Below are 20629 nucleotides of genomic sequence, written 5' to 3'. Positions count from 1 at the left end.
ACAAAGTGCCAGGCAATGTCTAAAACTTGGTTTGTCAGTCTCCATTGATGTAGCCTTGGAAAGACAAGAGTAACTAGTTATCTAACAGCCTCTTTCAAAACATTCCTTTTCACAACATTTGCAATATAAACGTTTTTCTTCCCTGTCTTGTGTGCACTGGCAATGCCGTTTTCAAAAGTCCTTATACGCCCTGAGGATGCACTAGTGCTCTGATCAAGTTCCCTCTTTTCAAGGTCCAATTTTCCATAAAACACCTCAGGACAAATCAATCGCTTTACAGTCAAAACCACAAATGACTTCACATAGCAAGACAGGACAAAGCAAAGCAACAAAAGCAGGGATTTTTAAAGGTCAAGTTTTAAATGAAGGGCTCTAACTCTCGCAAGCAAGTTACAGGTATCAGCAATCCAGGCCTAAACACCACAGAACGGTCCGGTTTCCTCCTTCTCCCCTTTTTCTATTTTCTCTCTCAGTGACACAAGCAAGCAGGCTGGAGCTTGCAGGTGGCAGCCGAGGGGAACGCAGACATGGCAGCAGCAGGACCTTCTCATTTCAGTGACAGTCGCTGGGCTGACCAAGCTGCTCGTGGAGTCACAACCTCACTACTATTAAGCCTAGCGCGTGGTGGCTGCTAATGCCTTTCCCCAAAGGTCTCACACGACCTGAAATTCTATTAGCCCTTCTACTCCAGTAAGACTTGGAGCAGTTACAACTTCATTTTCTGTAACAAAGACCAGTAGAACCTGTTCCTGAACATGGAAATAAAAGCCTGCAGTTTATTTATGACAGTACCTGGGGACACCTTCAGCTTTTCCTTCTGAAAACTGTGAAGCCCAATGCAAAGCGGGCAGTGCCACTTGGTGACAGACACCCAGAGCGCCCCTTCTGAAGCCGGGAGCTCCAAAACCGCCCCTTCGAAGCGACAGGGAAGCCCTTGAAAACCTGACTTCAGCTGAACCTCTTCCAGAGCGGGCACGGTGGCTGTACAGTTCCCCTATCTCCGAACACGGCAAACACGTCTCCACCCAGGTGCTGTTACTGCAGCACCTGCGGCACCGCCGCCAGCCGGGGCCGCCTCCCGCCACCCCGACGAGGCACCAGCTGAAAGAGCCGGGGAAGCGCAACCACCGCCGGCCGCTGCCGCATACCGGGCTCCCCGCGGAGCCGCCCGGGCCCGGCCCGGCCCCTCTCTCCCGCCGCCCGCCTCAGCTCCGCCAGGCAGCGCTGCGCCTAACGCGCCTCCAGCCGCGCCAGGGCACCCGCCTCGGCGGCCGGGGGACCCCCGACCCCGACACGCCGGGCTACAGGGAGGCGACGCCTCAGCAGCGACGACGACAACGGCGGCGGCGGCGGCCGCAGCAGCAACGAACGCCGCCAGCCCGCACCGCCGCCCACCAAGCGGCCCCAGGCCGCTCCCAGCGCCGGGGGAAGGGGACGGGGAGCCGACCCCCGCACTCACTCTGCCACACCAGCCTCTTCAGCCCCCGCACCGCCGGCGCCATCTTGCTGGCAAGCCCCGCCTCAGCGCCTCTCCCTTCCGCTCCCCCGCCCGGCCCCGCCGCTCCCTCTTCAGAGGCGGTGGCGAAGGGCGCCGCCTGCTCCTGGGGTGGGGGGGGCAGCCGGCCCCCGGGCAGCCGGGCCAGCTGCGGGGCCATCTATCGCTGCCATGGCGGCGTCCGAAATTCCCACTGGGGAAGCGCCCGGCGACCAGGGCTCGTCCGCTGAGGAAAGAGCCGCCCGCCGCCCCTCAGGTGAGCCCGGCACGCCGGGCCCTGGCTCCCGAGCGGCGCGGCCGGCTCCGCGTGCCGTGCGGGGAGCGGTGCGGGGGCGAAACCCGCCGCCGTCCCGGGTGCCTCGGGGTGTAAAGCTGTCCCGCCACTGTGGCTCCCTCATAACGGCGGCCCCCAGGTTCCCAGGTACATCCGTAAGCCACCAAAGAAATCACTGTCAGTTCGTCGAAAGATACCATTTCTTGACACCTGAAATGGCCTGGCAGAAATTTTAGTTTGGAAACTCAGAGGCATGTTGTCAAAGGGGAGCCAGCAGCTGTACGGATACGAAGAGATGAAAATTTCTCTCCCCACAACACGAAGCATGAGGAAGAGCGGTTCCCAGTTGGCATGGCAGCGTGCTGTCCAAAGGGGAGTACGACCAGGGCATCATTCCTGAGAGAAGAGCTTTCTAACTGGGCAAAGATGGCAATAATTTCAAATTTACATTACAGAATGTGATTATGTTATGTATCTTGCATAAGCAATACAGGAACCGGGTCCTGCAGCAGAAGGGGAAAATCCCACCGCCCACAGGCCGAGGAGTGCAGTGCCATGGCGGGCTCGTGTCATGGCGGTTCTGGTTCTGGCGAGGACTGGCAGGCTGCGGGCCAGCGGGGCGGAGGCCTGGCCTCACGCAGCCTCCCCTCAGCCTCCCCTCAGCCTCCCCTCATCCGGGGAGTAAAGCTGCGGTGGCAGTGCTGCTGCTGCTGCAGAGTATTGCTGGTCACAGCAGGGACCGGTCTGAGCTCACCCCCCTCTGAAGGCTGGAACAAAGTTCTGACAAGATGTGTGATGCAAAAAGTCAATCATTAATACTTGTTGGACTGCTTTTCAACTGCCTAGAAATGGTGAGTGCAACTTACTTGCTTTAAAACTGTTTTCAAGAATGATACTGTATACTCTTTGTAAAAGTAAACTAAAAGGGTAGAGACTACCTGGCACCTGCTTCTACGTTAATATTTTGTTACTATTACACTTTTGCAGTGTTTATGAATGACTGAAAAATAAAAGAATATATTAGGATCTGAGGTCTTTCAAAGTCTGCCAACAACTGAAATCGGGATCTAGAGCCAGATGCAGAGAGGAAAACTAAGAAGTTGTAGATCTACATACCCGTACCAAATATCATTGGTCACATAATTTCTGTACTTAAAGACTCTGAGGAAATACATCGTATCAGTATAATGTATTAATAAAATGCAGTGGTTTAATTTGTTGTTGTTGTTGTTACTAACATATTTTTTTTTAATTTTCCAAATGAAATATTTCATTTTGTATTTCTAATTTTTTTACATCTTCCTTTTCAGATCTTTTCAGCTAACACAGGTAAATCTTCGAAATGGTATTTGGTTTTGCCTGCTTATTTTTGAACAGGTCTGAAAAGAACATGCTCATGTGATTTCTAATAAAACATTCTGTAAGTTCAAACAGCTTTATAAACAATAATTGTTTTTAAGTTTGATTCAGGTTTAAAAAAAATCTATGTTGATATCTTTATAAATTTTAAACCTCATTTTTAGGAGTCCAAATTCTGTTGGGCACTCACACAAAGATTTTGACAGACCACTTACACCTTGACACTAGTGTGAACCAGGGAGAACACTCAGCTGGATAGATTGTGCTGTTAATTAGCTACATAACTGTGCTACAGATAGGATTCAAACTGTCCCGTATTTACACCCAATTAACTGTTGTATCTTTTTATACTATAAAAAAACCAACCAAAAACCAAAAAAACACCCACCTCAAAAACACACACCAGAAGCATGATCTCCTAAGCACAAATATTTCCAATGTTTCACAACATTTTGTACTTTCTTCTATCTCGTATTTTGTGCCTACAGCTCCTATTGCCTTAAATGTGAATATTGACAAGTTTAAAATATGAGGAATGCAAGATTACATTAAATGCTCTCAGAATTCATTCACTCTCTGGTGACAGTTCACATTTCTTCATATACTGACCTGTCAAGGCAATGTTGCAATGTTGCAATGTTGCAGTATCTGGACACTTACTGTAGCATATTCTTTTCATAATTTGCAAAACAAGCATTTGATCCTATTCATGTGTGGATGTTGTTGACACTGGTTGTAAATTCACATATGGATAATGCCCAGTATTTTTAAAAATAGTTAGACTATAGCATATGAGGGTTTCAGGAAAAATAGCTATCATCACAACCTGATATTATGAGAACAAGCAGCAGTTGTTACAGTAATTAATGGATTACAAAAGTGAACAAAGGAAATAGCACTCCAAATTCAGTGGAATGCCTTTAGTCCGAAAATTAGGTCATGTAGATGCTTGATAAGGCACTGAACAATCTTCTTGTCAAGACTTGACTAAATTCAGGAATGACTGAAATGATTTTTTTATAATTATTTTTATTCTCTCTATATATTTTTTTTAGGTTTCTCTGTGTCTGTATTTGATGTGACATCACGAAGCATTTACCTCATATGGCCCAAGTTTTCAGGAGCCTCTTCTTACAGAGTCACAGCTACAGCTGTGAATACTGTAGGCCATTCATTACTGGTTCATTTTAGTGATGGTACACTTAAAGGAACACTAACTTCGTTAATTCCCAATACTATTTATGCTATACAAGCAGAAGCCATAGACAAGAATGGAATTATTCTTGCAGAAACACAGATTATGCAGTCAACAGGTTAGTAAGAAAAACTTTGTTCAACCTAATTTCCATTAACATTTGGAGGACTGGGATTTTATCCTTGATGTTTCATTGTACTGGTAGGGTCCTGTTGAAGCCTTTTGCTAGTTCTCCTACTGAGTACAGTATTAGCATGAATAACTCCATTTCCTCGCTGCTTTTTTTTAATGTATATGTTTTCCTTTCCTGCCATCCCCAGCTTGCTCAGACTGCAGCTTTCCAAATCATCTACCCTTTCTTTACGAATGCAGATGTGAAGCTAAATGTATTTTCCACTACTGATGCTGATAAACAGTATTTTTGTTTCATTCACAAAAGAACTTGTAGTATATAAGTCATTGATGGATATTGAATAAGAATATGCATAAACAGAAATGCTTTTTTATTTCATCACTGAAATGTAATTGAAAAAATATTCTGTTGAAATTCTGTTTTTAAAATAGTTTAACTGGTGATTTTTAGAAATAGCCATTATTTTTCCAGTAGAATTTGTTTCTTCTAAACATAATTATTACAATAAAAATTGAAAAGTAAAAAGTAGCAGTGTTTATCCTGATAAATATAAAAAACCCACCTCCGTTGCTAGCTTAGTTATGGGAGAACAGATATTAATGATTAATGTTATGTAATTTATTTCTGATATAAATCATATGCTATATATTCTTTACTTGACTGTTATGCAAGTCTAAGGAAGTTACTTGCCTAAGGATTTCCTTCACAGAAATTTTCATGAATTGTTACTAAAGACAATTTTTTAAGAGGAAAAAAAATCATAGTGCAATAGTTTGCTCAAAGATCGCAAAAGACACACATGCAGATGTTCCATAGGCATGATCACATAGAATATATGCTACCATTTTTACAAATGCTGCAAAAGAGGATGTCTGACTATGGCTGAATAAGAAAGTACTTGGGACTAAGAAAGTGGTTGTAATGCTCAGGAGTTGTATAATACTTGCTAGGGTCTCTGAAATCCCAAATTAACTGCCTTACTATAAATAAGTTTGCCTCAAAGCATGTACTTTTGTCCCAAATACTTTTTAATTCCTTTTCTTAATTTTAGGTGGGATGCACTTTCGTTTTATCTTTTTTTCCTCTTCTAGTGAGTTTTTTGCAGCCTTGCAATTTATGGACTTGCTTTACATATGCTGATTCTAGCCTGAAAATCCTGATTACTGAACATAAATTACTTGTGGTTAAGAAATACACTCTCTGTAGTTACTTTGTCACTGCAGTACACAAGAGCTCTTTCTTAATGGCTTGCAGCATAGCATAATAGAAAAGCATTTAATTGCAGTATTTGATGTGTCATGTTATTGTATATCTGCTCTGAGCAGGGGGTTGGATAAGATGATTTCCCATGGTCCCTTCAAAACTAAATTATTTTATGTTGCTCTGACATAGAAATGCCTATTATTCAGCATCCTATTTCAGACTGCTTTGTATAAACATCCACTTCTTCTTTGTATGTATTGTTTTGTATACTGCTTTCTGTAAATATCCAGTATAGTTAATGGGCTATAGAGCAAGCCTAAAAAGAAACCTCTCATTTCAAACTAGGTTAAAAAATGGTAATTTTCAATAGTGATCTCAAGGGTACTAGAGTATTTTTATTGAGAGATGAAAGTTGGTCTAGAACATCTCAAGACTCTGTATTTTGTTGATATTCATTTAAACTTCATTTAACTCAAACTCACAGAAATTTTAGGCCGTTTGTCCTCCACTTTACCTTTGCAAAATATTCAGAGCACGTAGCATTTCATCAGGCTGATAGAGTTCCCCAATTTCAGTATGTCTATCGTTATTTCCATTTAGCTCCAGACATACCTGTTATTGACCAAGCTTACTCAAAACTTAGCAACAGTATCACAGTGGAATGGAGAGCAGTACCTGGGGCTACTAGTTATCTGCTGACTGCACAAGATGGAGATTCCTTCATTGAAACTGTAGTTACAAACTCTCCAGGCACAGTGACGGGACTGAAACCTGCCACCTTGTACAGAATCACTATCAGATCTATAAATTCAGGAGGAAAAAGCCAGCCTTCACCTTTCAGAAAAGCAAAAACAGGTGACTTTCAAATTCTTACTCTTATTTCAAACTCTTTAATGTTGTTATAATATAAAGCATTCATGCAAGCATCTTTATCCCAAACAGTATAGTCCAGACATGTACCAGTACTGAATTATTATAAACTTGTATTTCAAATTGTATTGATCACATTCTCCTTTCAGTTTTTGAGGACTAGAATTTCGCCATCTGACTTAATGACCAGGACAAGAGTCTGAATTAATGCTTTACTTTATGACAGTACTGTAAGTTAAATGTTTAATAGGAAGTTTTACTAGAATCTGTATGAATTTATGTATTTTATGTTAACAAAATCATATTTTATTTTAATGAAAGACATAACTTGAGGAAATTAAGGAAATGAACAACTAAAATTATAAAATAGTAAGACTGCGAAACTTAGAGGACAGGAAATGCAGTATCTTCTTGGTGATTTTCATTCATCTACACATTTGACCTTTCATACTTTGTGCATGAGCTACATTCATTTTACAAAACTTGTAATATCATAATGAATGCACCAAATCAGTTTTCATACTTATTCTGTCAGTCTCACATTAATTTATTTTTCTGGTTTTATTGTCACTGAATCTGTCTCTCAGAGTTTGGTGATTGTTGTTTCTGTGTATTCATTTCAAATGTGGCCCTTTCGGATGGTATTAATGAAAAAAACAAAAGCTTAATTGGTGTTCTTTCTCAACAGTCCTGGCTGCTCCAGTTCTGTCTGTTAGTTCTCCAAGTTGTGACTCCATTGCAGTGAGCTGGAGAGCTGTGTACATGGCAGCTGGATTCTCTGTGTCCCTCATGAGATCAGATGGTTTGGGCAGAATGCTGAAAGAGAACACCACCAATACCTCCTTGATATTTAAAAATCTAGATCCAGGAACTCTCTATACTATCAAGGCGTATGCCTGGAATGTAAATGGGATTCCTGGAGATGATTTCACGTATAATCAAAGAACAAGTAAGTTTTCTTTTCTGAAACCAAGTAAGCATTTAAAAACAAACAAACAGAAAGTGTTTATGTGTGTGAGTGATTGTGTTTTGTTTTTCAAAGACACATTGGGTAGATTTTCAGATCATATAGTCTTTACCCCATCTCAAAGTTCAAGAAAACTTGGATGACATGGCTATGTTTAATGAGTAACACTGAGGCAAAGATACCATTAACTAACACTAAAGTTGTTGTTTTGCTGATTGACTGGATACCAAGCAAAAATTAATTTAAAATCAAATCTCAGAATAAGTGCAGTTTATTATAAGGGCAACTAGCATGCAGCATGATAAAAGGAAACAGTACTAATTATGATGCACAATATGATAAAAGAGAATAGGAGCAAAGCATCAAATCATTACTTCAAAGTGTTACAGAGACTAAGAAAAGAACACATCACCAATTACCACCTTAATGTCATCCAGGCCCACACTTCAGCTGGGAAGCCCTATTGCAGCCAGGACCCGGGGTCTCTTGCTAACTGGGAAAATTCCTACGTGGTACATCCACCTGTAGGCGAGACTTCTGGCCCAGTCCCAGAGCTTGCCCTCCTTTATACTCAGTGAAAAATAAAAATAGTTTACACAGCTAGCACATGTAAACTTTTAAGTTTAGGCTGAGTGATCTCATGATTCATAAGGTTCACACACGCCAGGGACATTGGCCCGAGCGTGGTGGAGTTAACCATCATAACACAGCTGCACACAATATTTATTGTCTGGATGGTCCTGCTCATATCTTGCTTGTTCACAGGGCTCAGGACAAACACGACCTGCTCATTAAAGTAGTCCTTGAGCTCCCCAAGGTTACTAAATTAAACAATTCCTAAAGACAAAGACTTTTTCATAAGCAGTAATCAATTTAATAAATTTTCACCACAACTGTACCCAGGACAGGCCTGGGTAAGGATTACACAAGCTTATTCTGATTTGAGGATTTTTCTAACTGTGAGAAGCAAATACTTAAATAAGGCAGGGAGTTTCAACAGAAAGTTTTGTGACAATGTACAACTAGAAACATTTCCTGAAAAAACTGTTACTTTAATATGAATGAGGGTAAGGTCTGCACCACAAGAATTGTATTTAGTTTGCAAGTTATGAAAAAAGAACATGTCTGTAGGCAATATGCTAAGTTGTATTTTTCTGTTCCAAACTGATTGATATACCATAGGTCCTAATGCACCAGCGGATGTTAAAGTAGCTTTTAATAGTGGCGCTTTAAGAGCTATTGTTTCTTGGATGCCAACAGAAGGAGCTCTAACTTACAGTGTGACAGCCTCCAGTGGACTCTTGAAACTGAAGTGTAACACATCTTCTGCCTCCTGCATGGTGCCATCGCTCCAGTGCGGCTCTGAATATTATGTTTCTGTCACAGCATACAATGATGCTGGAGCCAGTAAACCTACTGATGCAGTAAGCTTAAAAACTAGTATGTGTCATTGATCCTTATATAGCTTATAGCATTTTAGCATGTATTACCTTAATTTCAGATATAAATTAGTCCATTACAATTCATGAGTGGTTCTCAAACAGTTATTTCTGCTGCTGAATTTGTGCATGAACTGTGCCATATACCTTTCAATTTCAGGGATAATAGCCTAAACTTTCTTCATGTTCCTGTGAGGAAAAGCTTGCAATGGGTTATATATTGTTGGCTCAACCAGTAAGCCTGCATTTTCCTCTTACCAGAAGTACCTGTTCTAAAGTCAGTTTTCTGAGTGTAAAACTCATGTAAGGAATAACAGATCTGTCCTACTGGGTCAGGTCTGTCACAAAGAGATTGGGAGAAATCCATGAGGAAATAGCATTAAGGACTTGCCCTAGGCTGAGGACTGTTCTAGGCTTCATCTGGTGGTTAGTTAGTAAGGAGGTCAACAGCTTCATCTGGTGGTTAGTTAGTAAGGAGGTCAACAAAACCACATTCAGCTAAAGTAACACCACTAGAATAAATTAAGAGGCCATCAACCATTCTCAAGCAGCAGCTTTGTCAGGACAAAAGGTTCCTGCTTTCAGCCGCTTCACACCGCTGTCAGAGGTTATTGCTTCCTGATCTGTTAGGTCAACTGCCAGTGTACCAAAATCTAAATCATTTTTTTTACTATGTGCTGCCTTAAAGGCAAAACGTTATTTGCTTAATTATTTGATGTAACCTGCCTCATTTTGACTTCACATTGATGTGAGTTAGAGATCATCCATGTGAGCAACTCAGAGATGGATCTAACGGGATAAGCATGCCTTAAGCAAGAGACAACTTTTAAGCTGTGGGCTGTAATCTTCTCAGCCAGGATTGCTCCAGCTAGATCATGTATATTCATTCTAATAGCAGCAAGCTAAACATTTTGAACTAGACAGAAAGTAAATGTTATTTAAGCAAAAACCGTGGGGTTCACTGTTTAATGTGACATTTTGGCATGCCACCAGAAAGGAAACCTGATCAAAGGACAGCTTTATTCAGACAGCCAGTGAGTTTCATACTTTCATATAAGGGGTTTTCACATAAAGGCTTTTGGATGCCAACTGCTATTCAAGCTAGTATTCTGATTGTCATCCAGAACTACTATTTGTGAGCACAGGCTGTACCAGTTTCTTTTGAAATACTGCCTGGTGCCACTGGTTTTGTTCACAGGGGCTCCTTAAGCTCTTTTCTTTAAGACAGGAAGGTTGCATCTATTTTGTTCTGTGAGAGTCGTACTCACTTTTTTATCTAAATGTAAGGAGCATCCTCTATAGAGACAGATAAGTTGCTGTTTTCTTGAACAAGACAGAGCAACTGTTCAAGCTGAGTAGAATAATTCTATATATACATGGTTTCCCCTTATTCCCCAAAAGTGTAACTTCAATAAAAATACTACGTTTACAATTCTTTTTTTCTTTTTTAAAATGTTTTTTTTTCAGTTCCTTGTGCACCGGTAAATATATCAATTGAAGAGGGTGAACCTGGCCGCTTGTTGGTATCATGGTCTCATGTCAATTTCGGACATTATTACGTGGTTTTTGTGAAGAGTGATGATGGCTTGGAAGTGCACTGCAACACATCACGTACTCAATGCCGTTTCCAGTCAGACTGTGGCTTCACTTATTTCATCAGTATCTTTGCATATAACAAGGCAGGGCAGAGTCCTTTAGGTGATGTATTCAATTACACTACCGGTAAGTGGCAAGGAATTCTTGCAAATTCATTTTGGATCCTTTAACTGGGTTTATTATAGAGCTAGTTGGATGTTTTTATTGGAAGATAGTGACTTAAACTTCTGTTTTTATTCAGGTTTTGGGCAAAACACACATAGGTTGGCAGAGAAAAAGAACCATTTCACATTGCAGCTGAATTTGGCTTGCATAGTCAAGTGCAACAACATGCTTACAAACTTGAAAATAGTTTAACAATTCACAATCATCAGGCATGGATGTACGAATAACACACTGCTGGCATAACATTTGCATTCTAGTCCCGTTTTTTCTGTTGTGGGTTTTTTGGTTTGGGTTTGGGGTTTTTTTTCCCCTATTGCCTTAGGAAGGGTGTACCAAAATCTTAAACTTCCTCATAGAGAGTTTTCATATTTGGAAAGTGAAAAAGTAACAAAAGCTCAATGGAAAGCTGTGAAGAACATTGTTAGAGTTACTTAACATCTAGGTGCTTTGATATTTTAAATCCAGGATATACATAATTCCTATATGTCTTTGTGTTACCTATACCTTCAAATGCCCTCTCTTGATTTGGAAGGAGGGGTAGTGAGTTAGTTCTGGGCGTAAGTCTGGATGAATGAGACTGTTTGCACAGTATCAGTCACCTTTGGGTACTTAAGACGGGAAGCAGATCGGTGAACGAAACGCGGCTCTCGGGTTTCGGGCCAGCTGCCGGCCGACGCTCAGGCCGCCCGCCCTGCGCTCTGTCCCCAGCCCCGTGCTGCCCCAGCGACTTCAGGGCCGTGGTGGCCTCCAGCGACACCGTGCGGGTGACCTGGGCCCCTGTCCGGGGTGCTGAAATCTACCAAACCAGTGCGGCCGGCCGCGGCGGGCTGCGGCTCTGCAACGACACCGCCACCGCCTGCACCCTGTCGGCTCTGCAGTGCGACACCCGCTACAGCATCACGGTTTATTCCTTCAGCGAGGCCAGGGGCAGCAACACGTCCTGTGCGTCAAAGGACGTGGCAACAGGTATTACCATCATTCTTATTTTCCTTTAGCAGAAGTAATTAGTCGGGCGCTGCAGTGATTCACAGATAAAAAGCATTACTGGGGTGCTAAGTTCCTGTAACGGATAAAAATAATAAATAAATAAATAAATACCAGAAGTCTAAAACTATACTGTAAGCAGGGACCTAAAACCAAATTTGGATTGAAAGCTTCTGATAGCTCCAAGTTTTTGAAGAATCACATTTACAATTCATCTCTGAGTTTGCATGCAATATCCTTTCATTATCAGTTCTGTCACAAATTCTAAATTCTCACCAGGAGTAAACACTTCAGGATCATATACTTTTCAGAGTAGTTTGTTAGCTTTAACTGGAATTTAATTTTCATGTGTAACTTAAATAGTATGGATAAAAAATCTGTTCAAATACTGTTCACGTGAAATATTTCAGCTCCCTGCAGTCCTGAAATTAAAAGTATCTCAAAGGAGGCGCTTTCGGTAGTCAGTGTGCACTGGCAATCTAACAACGAAGCAGCTACATACATTGTCACTGCCAGAGGAGAGGCTGGACTTTGGCATTGCACGAGCTCTGGAAATTCCTGCACCCTAATTAATCTTCCCTGTGGATCTGCTTTCTCGGTTAGCGCTATAGCAAGATCACCAGCAGGACAGAGTTTACCAAGCTACAGTGTCCCTTTAGAGACAGGTATGTGGGAATTGTAAATAGTGGAAAATGTTTAACAGCTTATTATTAAAATAGTTCTGTGTCTCTTTATATTTTTTGGCTTTTTTTGTGTGTTTGTTGTTTTTAATTACAGTGTGTGCATATTATACTATCTGTTGCTGGATGTCCTCTACTTAAACGTGTGTGTCTGTGTGTGTGAGAAGGAAGGATCACTTGGCGCTTGCCTCATACTGAGAAGCCTTTGTGCAAGCAATTGTCATGTGGCACAGCTAACTAAAATATAAGAACATAATCCACTAATGTAATGCTTAACTTCCTTGTCAGCATTTTGACTTTTAACATTTCTGGGAAAGGCAATGAGGTAATGACAACAAATAGTGTGAAGAACAGATTAAAGCACATCCTACTCACCATTCCTGCTATTAATTTGCTAGCAGAGTTTTGTCCTGTACCAGTCACCCAGACAATCCCCAAGCACAGTTCAGAGGTTAACGTACACCAGGATTTATTTTTACAGGCAGTTTGGCTGCAGTCATTTTGCATTGTAGATGAAGAGGCTTTAAAGAGAGATGGACTGAGCTATATGACTTGAGGGGTAGAGATGGACCCTGACATTCTGATCACAATTTTTGGTGATTTTTAGTATCTTGGTGAATAATGATCTTATTAAAATTCTAGGGTTATAACTCACTGTTAGAGACAAATTGATCTCATTTTGTTTATTAGCTTTCCAGAATAGTCAAGTAATACTAATGTTTGCCTGAAAAGTGCACACCTTCATGCCTTTGCTCTTGCTTATGTACTATTCCAGTTGCAACCCCCCAAAATAACTTCAATTTTCCAAGTATGAAAAAGAACTGACTTCTCTATTTTTTTGTTCTTTTTAAGCTCCTTGTTGCCCTAAAGACCTGATACTAACTCAAGTGACACAGTCTGTAACAAATGTCAGCTGGTCTGTTGGGATGGGTGCACGGACATACGTAACAGCACTGGAGTCTCCAAAAGGACAGGCAAAGTGTCACACCCTTCAAAACTACTGTCTCCTGGGATGCATCGCATGCAGCACCAATTATACTGTATCTCTGAAAGCAATCAGTGAAACGGGTTTGACATCCAGTTGCACATATCAAGGATATTCTTCCAGTATGTAAATGCAATGGGGAAGAAAAAGACTCAATATACAACTTGCTTTGTGTAGTGTTCCTCTCATACAAATAGTGCAGCTGAAATTCAATACATAGTTAATACGGTTGCAGTTCCCTCTTGAATAAACGCACTTTGGATTATTTTCACATGTAATTTAAGCCCTGTTCTTATAACAGCCATCAGGTGGAAATTTAAAGATGTTTTTATTACAATGCTCCAGAATCAATTTTTAAATTTAAATTACTACAGCATAATAAACTTTTAGAGACCACAAAAAGATTCTGGGCACTCTAGAGTAGCCCTGGTGTCTCCATAGTCAGGAGAGAGCAACAGTATTCCAGCGTTTAAAACAATGGCTGAATTCCAGCTCCATAATACGAGTCTGATAGAACATTTTCTTCCCTAGCTCAGTTCAAAAATTATTTTGCCTTTCTATGAAATAATAATTTATCATTGAAATGCTGTTATCTAGTGTGATCGAAATCATATCATCTGGTTTAAAGTGCACTCTATGAATTTGTAACGTATTGTGGGTTCACAAAATTTGCTTATTAATGTTTTTTATTTTATTAGGTGCTTGCTGCCCTTCTGGAGTGAAGCTATATAGACTTGGCAATAATGGTATCAGGGTATACTGGCGAGCTTCTGATGAAACGATGAACTACAATACTGATTTACATGGCTCAAAAGGCAATTTCACCTGTACCCCTAGCTCAGGTCTAAGCCACTGTGATATCACCGAGATACCTTGTGGAGACGTCTACACAGTGGTAGTATCTCCAGTTACTGATAAGGGGATGAAGCTTACATTTTGTCCTAAAAAAATATATTCAGGTAAAATTTAAATGTCTTTGAATGATGTATTTTTTCCACGCATGTTAGATGGTTACGTTGTAATCTGAAATTATGTGAGTAAAGATGGCATGGAATGGAACTTTTCTATTCTGATGTTGAATCCAAAATAAACTTTATGGGTGCTATCTTGCACTACCTGTGACAGGAACTTCTTAGGAGCATTTTGGGACTGGGCATACTTATGTACACAGGTGCCTCTTAACTGGATCACCCATAACCTGGAGAATACAGAGAAGCTAATTTTCAGTTGGGAGGTTAGTAGTGGTTAGATACAAAAGCAAATAAATGAGGATTTTTAATTGCTTTGTTTTCTAACTTTATAGAATTTCTGGGTTTGAATAAAGAAACAAATCAAGAACTTCTACAAATCATTTCTAAGCACATTTCTGAAGTAAAAATTGTTTAAAGCGGTAGAAATTCCCTTGGGATTCCTTTCCCAGGGTGTAAATTTAATCCATTATAAAAACTACTGCTATCAGATGGGATTGCACAGTTGTATAGCATGGACTACATTCAACAGACTACTAATATTTTCTGGCTTACAACCTAACACCTAACATTTATACTTCTGTTTCATGTAATTTCAGTAACCTGTTCTGGAAGCTCTGTTGGAATGGGTAAGAGCACGCAGTACATTCATTCCAAATCCATGATGTTTGTGAAACATGTTACCATCATGTAACTCCAAATAAGGTGCAGATAATGTACATATTTGATAGTCAAGGCTTGTGTTAGTGTTTTGCACGTTTGTCTCACTGCCCATTGTAACATAAAATTAAAACCAAAAAATCTTACCTATATTGTGGCCTGTACGCCATGGTGCATTCTACACTGTCACAACATTTACTATTTATCTGATAGCACATAATAAAAAACAGGCTTATCTCCTATAGCCTTGCCATATCCCATTACAAATTAAACTACGCTGCACTTCTGATTATTTTTTTTAAGCATATATAAAAAAGCATGGCTTACCTCAATCTATACTACCTTATTTCTTCTGGGGTTTCAACAGGATAGTCTTGTGCTTTATTTGCCAATGTAAACTTGCAGCAACTTCAGCCACTGAAACAAACATTTCTCAAGGCAGTTGCTTTCCATAACTGAAAGTGTCTTAATTTCTGAATTCTGTTGTAGTGATTTATAGAGGAAAAAGCAATGCAGAACAACATATCTAGAGGAAAATGCTGGTTCAAATAAAGAGGTAAGTTATGAGTCGTAGTTCAGATTAGGATCAAACTTCCCCTGCTAAAGAGCTTTGGGATTGGAGGGATAAGCTTCACCAGTATTGTATACCCTAAATACAACTGGTCTTTTAAAATCCATCATAATTACCCCAGAAACCTCAAGTTGTTTACTCCTACTATCAATACTGATTTGTCCTCTCCTCCATTTACAATAAAACCCTATTTCACTTCATTAAGCCTCTTCTAATACCTCCTATAGTTCCCCAGAAAAGTATTAAAAATACAAACAGATCAAAATACTCTTTAGCACTCATTTGCTTTCTTCTCTGCTAGCTAAAATTGCTCATTCTCCAACAAAATGTACTGGTGTTCTGGACTATTTACTGCCCTTGTCTCAAAAGGATGGCAAGAAGTCACTGCGGACTTTTTTTTCCTCCCCAAGGCTGATCATCTCTGCTGCTGTTCTCCTACAGCTGTCCTGCATGTTAAGGTTCTTGGTAACACCATCCTCCCCAAATGCTCCTCTCAGTCTTTCTTTCCCTGAAGATGGAAAGATGACATCGGTGCTTAGCTGCATCAGTCACAGCTGCTTGAAGACTGGGAGGAGGGAAGCTGAACAGCTAGCCATATCCGAGATCTAACCCAGGACATCACACTTGGGCCCCCAACTGATGAGATAATTTTTAAAGTGCAGATGAACACTGATAAGAGATCTCCTTAGTATTGAACTGTAATTTTCCCTGTAAAGCAATCTGTTCTAAAAGCTCTTCCAAGACAGTTATGAATCAGTAGGTGTGTTCTAGACCTAATGTATCAATGAAATAGTAAAGGCTGAAAAAACAATTAAGAGTGCAATCTCACTCCTTAAAAAAAAAAAAAAAAAAAAAAAAAAAAAAAAGCAGCTGTTTAGGTGTACTCAGTTAAAAGTAGCTTCAGGCTTAATCAAGTATTCTAAGGCTATTTCATTTTAGTTTAGATTTTCAAAAAAAAGTTTCCTCCTTTACGATTTTGAGAGTGACTCATGAGGGTAAACATAATGTTCTCTTCACATCAACTGATGTGTTTTGCTTTGTGGCTAATGCAGAACTGACAGTTATTAAAATTTTAATTCCCCATTTTTCAGAAAAGGCAGAACCTTTGCTCATACTCCCCAGTGGTTTCTTTTTCAGCCAAAATAGAAAACAAACTTCTAGAGTTCTACATACACATAAAAAGTAAAACAATGACTCAAAAATACCTTACAAAGACAGTCTTAAGAAGCCTATGTATAAAGTTTACCAAAGGCAACAAGGTTTTTAACAGTACTTTCAGCTTATAGAAACAGACACCGTGCATTCTGAAGTTTCCTTCCTTCACAGAACGCAGTTGTACTGTGTATCGCAGTCACTGCTTCTGACCACTTGCACAAAATAGTCTCATGGGAATCTCACTCTTCAATATAGTGACTGTAGATGTCCCAAGAACTGCATGTTCCTTCTTAGAACATGACCTGCATTTATTCCCTGTCAAACAATTCTTTAGGAAACGTTATTTAAAACTGCCCCCGCATCACTTAATGAAAAGTTGGGTTTATTTCTCACTGAATTTGAAAAAAACAATTAAAAACGTAAAAATAAGTATTTTTCACAACTTTCTTCCTCAAGGGTTTTATTTAAGTATTTTTTCTTTGCAGTCATCATTGTCAAACACTGTCACCAAAGTCTAAGTGTCTAACCAGGTGCCTCTCAACTGGATTTTCAGAGGTTTACAGCAATCAGTTTCTTTTGGAATCAAATTTAAGCCACAGGTTTCTTCATTTCATATAAACAATTCTGGTATTTCCATGCTCTAACAGTAACTCTAATGTATTTTAAGCAATTATAAACTGTTGGTGTATTTTTTTTCTCCATTCTTCCTGGCATACAGACACAGACATCTCAGAATTGTACTACAACCTTGACAACGCTGTAGTACTATTTTTGTCAGCTCCTCTCACTTTTCATGATCAAAAGCAAGAAGTGTAACTGTAACAGAACATATTATTTGCATGTCTGTTAGGAGAAAAATACAAAAAAAAAAAAAAAGAAAAGAAAAAGAAAAAGCAAGAAGCTGAAAAGGAGTCAAGATTGCAAGAAAAACCATGTCCATTAAACTCAAAAAGTAGTTACAAGATGTAGGCAATTTACGAAAACAGGGAGGAAAAAGAACATAACCAGACAGCCAGTCCCACACCTCCTACGGTGGCTGTGTGTGCTGCAGGCATTGGTATCCAAGGATCAGATGTTGTTTAATAATAATAAACACTGTCAATATGTGAAACATCACTGGCACTGAGATGATTAAAAAATATTCAGTCAGGATTAGTTTCAGGTTCTCCCCACACTGCGGCAAATGCTTTTTTATGGGTCTCACTGACTTGTTTTAAGATCACAGGAAAGAACAACTACACGTAGTGTTAGTTTCTATATGATTTAGTAGCATGAAGCTCTGGTTTTCATGAGGCCAAAAAAGCAACTAACCAGAAAAACCCAAATAAACCCCAGAATAAAAAAACCCACCCCCCCAAACACAAACCCAGTGCTACAAACTTCTTAAGAAAAACTTGAAAATCAACAGAATTCCTGTTGAAGACCCAGGGGATGACAGCATATTGGTATGGGAAGTAAAATGAATGCTTTCAGAACAGCAGAGTAACAAATTAGGTGATTAAGAACACATAGGTTATTTCATGATAGATGCCTTCATTAATGCTTACTTAATAAAATTGCAATTAATTGAATAAAAATGTATTAGTTGCAATTACACAGATGAACACACGCAAAAAAAATTGTACATATTGCTCCAAATACAAATTATTTGTAATTGTATTTGACACAGTAGTAGTGGCTCAAAACTTAGGCTGTTTTGAGTCCAAGAAAAAAACTGGCAAAAATCCTTGAGTTGGTTTCAGATTTGACCCAAAATTGCTGAGACTTGAGACACTTCCAGCTATTGGGGAGTGTGGAGGGTGTGCGGAGATACAACTACTATATTGCAAAGCCTCAGGAGCAGTGGTTAAACACTGTTTGACCCTGCTTAATAGCTGGTGCGTATGTAAAGTTATGTGCGCTTCCCAACAGCGCAGGAAGGGCTCAAACCTCTGCCAAAGGCAGTGGAAGTCATCTCATTCTGGTTCCCCTGCAGAGACCCCGGCTATTTGTGTACCGTCTTTGCGTCAGCACAGCAACACTCAGCTGTCAATACCGCAAATATGAGCTTGTTCATGTTTCTTCATCAACATATAAATGGAGTAAACAAACTGTGGGTACACATGGCGTAGTAAGTGCCCCCCAATACAATCGGCTACATTGCCCTGCCATTCAGGCTACCTTTTCCAGTACAGGTGGATGATCACAACACCACTCCTATTGTGTTTAGAAGTTAAATACATACAAGCCCTTTCGTACTGGCCCGTTACCTGCACAGTTATGGGGCAACAGGTAGACATGAATCTCTGGGGCCAAAGCCCTGACCCTGTTTAAAACAAAAAATGCCAGTTCGCTACTTCTTAAGATCTGAAACATTCAACTGAGTAGTAGCTTCAAAAGAAAAAACTAAAAACTAAGTAGAGATGTATTTCTTAAATTAGTGTTATTAGTCCAGAGAAGTACTTCCTTTTGGAGCCACAGGGAATTTCAAAGACAGATTAGGCCTCAAAAGGAATTACTACGGACACGTGGTGTAACTGCAGCAGCTTCAGGTTCATAACGCTTGGTTTGTTGGGCTCGTACCCCACCCGCGTCCAACAGCAGCTCTCCAGCACATCCCTGGGGAAGCGCTCACACACCTCTTGCTGCAACTGGCAGAAATTTTCTTCTCGTGACCCCAAGCCAAACACCCACTGCAGCTGTACCACTGGCAGCTGCCTCGGAGGCTCCGCTGACCTCACCAGTCCTGACCACAGCTGCTGTGGATCCGTTCCTTCTGCTTTCAAGGAAGGTCATGTGAAATAAAATTGGCATCAGAAAGACAGAGGAACTGAAGAGTCCCTCTATCCAAATCCAAGAGCTGCAAGACACTGAATCCCGATGATAACTTCAGACAGGTGTCTTGGTCAGTCATTAATATTGTGCTATCCCTTACACTGCCAGCTTGAGCACATAATACGGATTAAATCCAGAAGTCAGAAAGGACTATTTATTGAAAAATAAAAGTCCCCAAATTACTGCACTCATAAGAGATACAGGCACAAGCTGGTCTTCGCACAAGCTGTATCAAAACATTCACTATCTTCATGGTAATAAGGCGGCGCTCTCCACCTTCGGGTCCAAGGTTGTTTCTCAGATATCTGGAATTTGCCTGCAAATAAACCGCTCTCTCCCTGCATTTCCCAACGGCGGGGGGGGGGGGGGAGGGAAGAATGAGCCCCGAAAGAACAACCAAGTCACTAACCCATTTTCCCTGACAGAACACTGGCATTGCAGCCTCCCTGTCCGAGAACATCATTGCTTCAGAAAATCATAGGCCGAAGGTTAAAAACACACAAGGCCAAAAGCCTTCTAGTGACAATAAGGTAAGTAAAGTTGTCCTCACTGTTTCAATAGAATCCCTGCAATCCCCTGGCAGACTGCAGACAGTTCTAACCATCTGCTAGCCAGGGTATTTCGTAAGTGACCAGTAGTTTTTCTCCTCCTCTGTTAAATGAGAGCTCAGTATTTTAGTTTTACGCTGCAATGGAATGAAGTTGAAGCTTAAGCTTTCTGTCAAACTCATACTTAAGATCAGGTAACAAAAGTGTAAACAGTATCTGAACAACCTCAGTATTGAAAGATTTCTACTACTAAGGATCATGGTGACAAAGGAAAGGCTAACAATTCAGAAATCAGTAAAATTAGGGAGGAAGAAAAAACTGAATTTGTAATCTTTTGCTTCCTTGAATCCTATGGAATGAAGCATATTGTTAGAAATTCAAGCAATGTTTGTTTTCTTCTAGAGGTTTAAAAAAACAAACAAACAATATTTAAATATGCCTACATGACCTGCATCACACAGAAGCAAAAATTGCATAAACATCAATTTATTTCTACCTTCAGGTCACTTCATGATCATGAATGAGTCACAGTTAATGTTCTCCCTATTCTGGGGCTGCTGCATTTCTC

General features: G+C 40.4%; 2 protein-coding genes across 2 annotated transcripts in view; one reads left to right on the top strand and one right to left on the bottom strand.

Moving 5' to 3' along the window:
- The window catches only part of STXBP3 (syntaxin binding protein 3), a 27690-nt gene extending 23445 nt beyond the window's left edge, over window positions 1-4245 (bottom strand). Inside the window, exon 1 of the mRNA XM_080407186.1 lies at window positions 1460-4245. Within this exon, the coding sequence (XP_080263312.1) occupies window positions 1460-1655 (196 nt within the window). The 5' untranslated portion in view covers window positions 1656-4245. The remainder of the gene's footprint in view (window positions 1-1459) is intronic.
- On the top strand, window positions 1667-20629 carry FNDC7 (fibronectin type III domain containing 7; the record flags this gene model as incomplete). Its single annotated transcript, XM_080407710.1, has 11 exons — window positions 1667-1916; window positions 4157-4441; window positions 6260-6514; window positions 7218-7478; window positions 8679-8936; window positions 10403-10657; window positions 11405-11662; window positions 12091-12345; window positions 13213-13467; window positions 14044-14304; window positions 14913-20629. The coding sequence occupies 11 exons, from the start codon at window positions 1667-1669 to the stop codon at window positions 15005-15007; spliced, it is 2688 nt and encodes an 895-aa protein (XP_080263836.1). The 3' UTR covers window positions 15008-20629.

The sequence above is a fragment of the Falco punctatus genome (assembly GCF_963210335.1).
Source record: "Falco punctatus genome assembly, chromosome: 11".
Taxonomy (NCBI): Eukaryota; Metazoa; Chordata; class Aves; order Falconiformes; family Falconidae; genus Falco; species Falco punctatus.
The sequence above is the reverse complement of the archived record's forward strand: the minus strand, read 5'-3'. Positions and strand labels throughout refer to the sequence as shown.